This window comes from Rhipicephalus microplus, chromosome X (assembly GCF_043290135.1).
Source record: "Rhipicephalus microplus isolate Deutch F79 chromosome X, USDA_Rmic, whole genome shotgun sequence".
Classification (NCBI taxonomy): Eukaryota; Metazoa; Arthropoda; class Arachnida; order Ixodida; family Ixodidae; genus Rhipicephalus; species Rhipicephalus microplus.
In genome coordinates this window covers 310,385,617-310,392,737 of record NC_134710.1, presented here as the reverse complement: position 1 = coordinate 310,392,737, position 7,121 = coordinate 310,385,617, and the positions used below count along the sequence as shown (strand labels likewise).

General features: G+C 42.7%; 1 protein-coding gene across 1 annotated transcript; it reads left to right on the top strand.

Moving 5' to 3' along the window:
• Nucleotides 1-5,274: 5,274 nt before the first annotated feature.
• LOC119186564 (ubiquitin-conjugating enzyme E2 Z) lies at nt 5,275-6,087 on the top strand. Its single transcript, XM_037435097.2, has one exon. The coding sequence runs from the start codon at nt 5,275-5,277 to the stop codon at nt 6,085-6,087; it is 813 nt and encodes a 270-aa protein (XP_037290994.2).
• The last annotated feature ends 1,034 nt before the right edge of the window (nt 6,088-7,121 follow it).

The following is a 7,121-nucleotide window of genomic DNA, read 5'->3' as shown; positions in this document are numbered from 1 at the left end:
GCAAAAATATATATTTCGCGTGGGGGTAATGTGTGAAGGGTAGGTGACGTCTTATGTACATTCTTGTGTGTTTGTATGTGTGCATGTAGGTATGCAGCTGCAGAACTCAGAAAATCACAGCCTACGTACGAAGTGATTGATGATGTGTTGGCTGAAGCTTCAGAGGGTTTTATTGGTAACCGTGAATCCGCCCTTCTGTCTGTCACTCACACTAGCACCTTCTGTTGAGTGAATGATTGACTACCCGGTCACAAACTGGTTAGTGTGGAAGCATAATCCACGGCTTTAAGATAAAAATACCTGAAATGTGCTGGGGGGGGGAAGGGTTAGGCAGCTGCTTTTGCCTTCCTGGCTACCCCACAGGTGATGACTCCCAGATGAGCCATCAGGCCGTTAAAAAGTAGGAAGTGCACAATTATCCATTATGCACAACATAAACGAGACTATCGCCTTGGCTACCAGTTCTTAATTTAAATTTTTTTTCGCTTCTGTATTCATGTGACAGCCTTTAGGTCTCAGGGGGCAGGGTGCTCTCCTGAAAGGCAGAAAAATAAGAAATGGTTGTTTTACGATAGCGTTCATCAGTGTACTGCATGAATGCTACAAGCATGCTATAATTGATTGATTGATTGATTTGTGGGGTTTAACATCCCCAAACCACCATATGAATATGAGAGATGCTGTAGTGAAGGATTCCGGAAATTTCGAGCACGTAGGGTACTTTAACGTGCATACAAAGCTGAGCTGACGGGCATAAAACATTTCCGCCTCCAGCGGAAATTTAGCCGCCGCAGCCGGGATTCGATCCCGTGACCTGCGGGTCAGCAGCCGAGTACCTTAGCCACCAGACCACCGTGGCAGGGCTACAAGCATGCTATAAGACATATGTACTGAAGATGAGTAAATATTTTTATTAGGTGTATAAAAGACACCTACTGCATTTGAACAACTCTCCTGGAAAGCAGGAAGTCTGACTTTAAATCTATAAAGCTGCATGGCTAACCTGTAAGTCACCACACTGAAACCCAGTCCTTGTAGCACCCCTCCGCTTGCAATGGAATGCAGATGATAACCCTATTCCCATTTCAATTACTCTGTAGAGAACACCACACGTGCTCTCTGTATAACAGGTCAGTGGGATTCTGCTGAAGATTGCCCTTGCGAGTGTGTCATGTCGCTTGAGCTACGTAGGCGAGAAGCTGGTGCGGTTACATAATTCAAAAATTTTTTTTTTCAAATTTAAAAATAATACTCTCCAGTAATTCCACATATAAAAGCATGACTACTGAGGTTTAATATGAAATTTTGTGCATATTTATAGTCCGATCACCAAGGCAAGTTTTTAATGCTGAATACAGAGGTTTTTCAAACAAAATGACATTCACAATTTTTTTCAGACTATCTGCTAAAACATCAGTGCCTAATTATTTTTAATTTGTAGCATGTAGACAGGCTACCAGCACATATTTTGTGTCCTAGGAACTTACCATGTTCCCAGAAAAATACAAATGTGGCAATGTTATTCAGTATTGCTCGCGAGACAAGCCCTTAAAGAATGAATATATATAATTAGGTCATTATTTTGAAGTTTGATAACTTCATTACCTTGCCAGAAATGCCTTTTATCGAGTGCATTCCAAAAACTTCTTTTGAAAAAAAAAACTTGTTTGTCACCTTTTACCTTATCTTCAGATGGGTACAAACATTAATTATGGCAGTATGTAGAGAAATTAACACAAATATTTATTTAACCAGGGCTAATAGCCGGTTGGGTTGAATGTATAAATTGAATCATTTTCTACAAAGAGTCCATGGCCAGTTTAAAATTTAGGAAAAGCGGCCACTGGTAACCACTGCAGCGCGATGCATTCTGCTCATTTTAGCTGGCGAAACCGAAACCGACGCACCGAACAGTGCATCTACCATTAACATAGACAATGCCCTCCATGACGACACTGTTTTTCTCGCATTGGTGGAGAAGATTAAGTGAGCGTCGATAAGCGAGTACAAAGCAAAGTGTCTAAATTGACGGTTGATAAAGGCTAGAGAAACAGTGTCGTCATTGAGGGTGTTGTCGAAGTTAATGGTAAATGTGCGGTCTGGTGCATCGGTTTTTGTTTCGACAGGTAAATTAGGCAGATCGCATTGCTCCACGGTGATTATCAGTGCTTGCTTTTCCAAAATTTCAAAGTGGCTATAGACTTTTCATACAAAGGATTTGATTTTGCCCGTTGGACTCGACTAGCTACTACCACTGGTAAAAAAGGTAATTATCCTAATTACTATAATAACTGCCGCAATTAATGTTTGGCACCCTGCCGCGGTGGTCTAGTGGCTAAGGTACTCAGCTGCTGACCCCTGGGTCGCGGGTTTGAATCCTAGCTGCGGCTGCTGCATTTCTGATGGAGGCAGAAATGTTGTAGGCCCGTGTGCTCAGATTTGGGTGCACGTTATAAAACGTGCACCCAAATCTTATAATGAATGGTGGTTTTGAGATGTTGAACCTCACATATTATTCGATTTTTTCTTCTTTTCTTCGACAAACGAAACCCAATCTTCTGGGAACCTGTGGCTCAAATAAGAAGCTTGTGGACATTTGCTCGTACTCAAGCACATGGAAAGGGATAAGATAAATAGGTCGGTGTACACCTGTTTACACATAAGCACGTATTCAACCATGATTGTGCATATTCTGGGACTTACACAAACACAATTTTATGGTGTTCTGACTTTGATTTATTTGTGATTTTGCATGTACTTTTGTGCGCATATACAGGGTGTTTCAAGAAATATGTCCAGTATTAAAGGAAAAAATACAGAAAGGAGGTACCTGCAAGCTACCGGTGGCGTTCCCTTTACTGTGGCAGAGGGTATATTCAGATGTGTACAAACATTATTGACGGAATGAAATACAGACTATAAAATATTTAGGTAGTGGATTTAAGAAGTCGATTTATTCGGGCGAATTGAAGTGATTCCTGGGAGAAGTCCGCCGCCACTTTGAAATTCCTGAAAAGTGACCGCTTGGGCTTGCCGCTAATCAGAGAAATCTGGCTAGTTTGCAGGCGAAACAATATTTCACAGCAAATATTGAAGGAGCTGCGAAGAAGGCATGCAGAAAAGAAGGCAATGAACCAGATATTACGCAACCTGGGAAACAGTATTTCATAGCCCATTTTATAAAAAATGAATACGTGCCATCCGATCAGCATGTCAAAGAGCCATGAAGATACAAGCGCTAAAATATATACACACGCTCAGAGAGGAAGCAGATGAGTACTTTCTAGCAAGTGAAAATTTTATTTCGAAGCAAAAACTAACATGTGCACAACACGTATGTCTCTCATTCCGAACCTATTGAATTGAATTGAATTTAATTGAGTTTTATTGACATAAAGATAGTGTACAGTATACAACAGTGTGAAAAAATGCATCAGAATCCCTAGCCAAAGGCTAGTTGGGATTCATTCGAAAAAGTGATTTAGAAAAGGGCATGTCATTTACACACAAAAGAAAGTTTCCAAGTGTAAGTATTTTACACATGGAGAACTGAACATAACGTAATGAATTTACAGTGCTTGGCGAATGATTTTTCAGTCGTTGGCGAAAGAGGAGCGGGGTTCCGAGCACCATACAACCTTCTCAAAGGGACGAGTGGCTCAAAACCGCACGAAACAGAGTAATAACAGGTCTGTGATGCTCTTAGATGTCCGGGTCTGTGATACTCTTAGATGACCGAAGGAAGCAGCGCACACGCTCGGCCGAAAGCGACTCTCAAAGATCCGATATTCTCAATCATACCGACAGCAGCTCTCATAATTCATGACAGATTTGGAACGCGTCCCATGATGCAAGACACCAGGAAAACAATTATTGCTCGTCTCAACGAAAATCGACACCTCTTGCTCCCTTGGCGTCGGAATATTTGTTCAACACGACAAGAGGCAGTTATTTTTGCAAGATTGCACTTTCGCCTGGCAAAATTAAATTATTATATGCAAAGAGCTGCTCTGGCTCCTTCCCCTTGTTGCTCGTTTTACAACGATGGCGAAAGAGCGAGCACCAATTCCTCTTATGCAACCGCTTCAATTTTTTTATGAGAACCGTGAGTCGATGTCATAGTCAATGAAGTTCCTTTTATTGGTCATGAAAGCCAGTACCTCTGAGTCATTTTGATTATATATATCCCAATCGTTCGAAAAAGTTTCCTTGCCAGCTTCTACGTGGGGCTCAGCCAGATACGGGACCCTGTCGCGTTTCACAGAATTTGAGAGAAAATTAAGCATTGGTATTATTTTCGAGACCTTCAATTATTCCTTTTAAGTACAGCGCTTCCTAATTTCTTGCCGAGATTTTTGTTGAAAATTCTGGTGGTTGTAATAGCATTAAGAATCTTCCCCATCAACATCAAATATTGCCATATGTAGTTAAAGATTCCTTCTCTTTGTGCTCAGCATCCAAAAAGCGACTCTCAATTATCACGTGGGTCTTATTTTCTGGTCCGTATTCACGTAACTGTAACCAGATTATTCTGAGTACCGGGCCCGAAAGGGATAAAAATAAATGAAATCGCGCATGCTCTGGCGAAAGCTACTATCTGTGGTTCGATATTATCAATGATACCAACAACAGCTCTGATAATTCGTTACAGATTTAGAAGGCGTGCAAAATGAAATACACTCAAAAAACGTCCATCGCTCATCTAAACGAATATCGACACCTCTTGTTCTCTTGGCGTATGAGTTTCTGTTCAACACGTCAAAAGGCAGCCATTTTTACAAGATCTTTCTGTCGCTTTCAAAAATTGAACTCTTATATGCCCAGAAGTGGTCTGGCTCTGTCCCCTTGTTGCTCGTTTAACTACGATGGGTAAAAAATACAGCAACAATTCTTATCATGCAACCACTTCTATTTTTTGATGAGAAAATATTTCGAAATGGTGTTCAATTGCGTTATAGTGGAGGTAAAGTTTCAAATATTCAATCCTTGGGAGCATTAGGTCATTGTGGATCTCCGTTCTGCGGTACAGAAATAATTAAATGAATCAGGTTGACTCTCATCTTGATTAGCATAATTAGTTCTTCTAAGTATTGTATATAATTAGTCATGCGAATATTATGTGATCACTTTTATTATGAATAACTCAATGCTTGGTAAATACCTCAGAGTGGGTGGGAGCCATTGTATAGGTGATAATAATAATCATCACCTGCGCAAAGGGACCACAGCGTGCAGCAACGTCCGCTCACAGCCGCCGCCGCCCCTAATTCCGCCATGGATGAACCTCGACGAAGTGCAGCTGCGTGCAGTTTGGAGACTGCGTTGTCGCAGCGTAAGAAGCCTTCGGAGCAGTGTCTTCTGAGACTCACCCACGACCTCAAGAACATACATGACGACCCGGTGCCTGGAGTATTCATCGAGCCGGAAAAAGGCGACATCACGTACGTCCACGCCGTCATCGTGGGACCCGATAACACGCCATGCCAGGGAGGCTTGTTCCATTTTGTGCTCAAGTTCCCGCTCAACTACCCAGCCTGTCCACCGCAGGTACGCTTCCTGACGACAGGCGGCGGAAGGGTGCGCTTCAATCCGAACCTCTACAGCAGTGGGCTCGTCTCACTCAGCATTCCGGGCACGTTTCACGGACGCTTGTGGAACCCGGAGATGACCCTGAAGACAATGGTGGTTTCGATCCAGTCGTTGCTCATCGAGCAGCCATTGGCGGACGAACATGCGCGAGGTCGGGAGTTGGAAACTTGGCTTGAGAAGAAGATCAGTTGCAACGCCAAACTGCGCTCCCAGACCCTCAGGGTTGCGATTTGCGACGCACTCGAGGCTTGTCTTCTCGGCAACTCGTTGTACCCGCAGGACCTGCAGATGGCTGTGATGAAGCACTTTGTAAAACAATATGCCAAGTACGAAAGTGTAGCCTTCTCCCTACTTGGCGAAGACTCAAGCAAGGAAGAATCTAAGCAGTACGCAGTTCTACTCGAGAGACTGCAAGACTTGCATGATCAAATACTGCAAAACAACCCCACGATGAGGAAAATGTGGCAATGCGGCTACAAGGGCATCATGAACTGCTAGGGCTCACAGAGACTTTTTTGGAGCCTAAAAAAAGGCGGCGAACCGTAAATAAACCAGTGGCGTAGCCAGAAAATATTTTCGTGGGATGTAGTCACACCGACCCGACCCATGGAGAGGAGGGTGGAGCACGCTGAAGTCTGAACCTACTCTCTCCTACACACCGGGTCTTTGTAACGTAAATATCACCGGTACTTTAGGCAGAATGTGTACATGTATATCAAAGCCATGAGACATCCCGACTCATGCGTATATGCCTGTGAAGAGAGGGGGAGGAAGTAAATAATAAAAGTAAAGTAATCACTATAAAATGCAGTGAACGACAGGTACATGGCTACCATTTAATGAACTATACATCAAAAACGAATTATTGTGACGTGTACTCGACTATTCTTTCAGGTCGATGATGGCTCCGCTTTATGTGGAAAGAGATGCAAATGCAGCATCTTTTTGCACATTAACAACTGCTTTTCGCTTTCGTTTGTTTCCTGGGGTATTTTTTTACCGTCGATGTTTGTGACTGCATGCCTATAGGAATGGTTTTTGTTATATGCTCTATATGCCAAGCAGCCCTGACGCATTGAAACCTTTTAGTCGACATTTCTTACTTTACTGCGTGCGTCCAAACATGCTTGCAATACACTATAAGAATTCATTTTTTTAACTTATGCAGCACGTTGGCAACTACATTTCGCACGTGTTAATTTTCGGGTAGAATTTCTCGCAACTTTGCTTGACATTAGGGTTCCCTGTGACTTTTGATAGCAATGAAGTAGTCCAATCGTAAAGGTATTGTCGCGCGATCTGCCAGCGCAAGGTAAACACTGTTGAGAAATGTTTACTAAGTCTCAAACTAAAATGCACCAGGCACCAGACTATGCGTACTCACCAAGAAATAGCTTGTTCGCCGCGTATACCCGACAGTAAACATGAATATGCGCAAAAACGCTTGATGATCTTTTTTTGCTGTTTTTGTTTTCGAAACTCCCGCCGCTCTGCTCACTGAAACGAGAGCATTCCGGTAAAGTGTTTTTTCT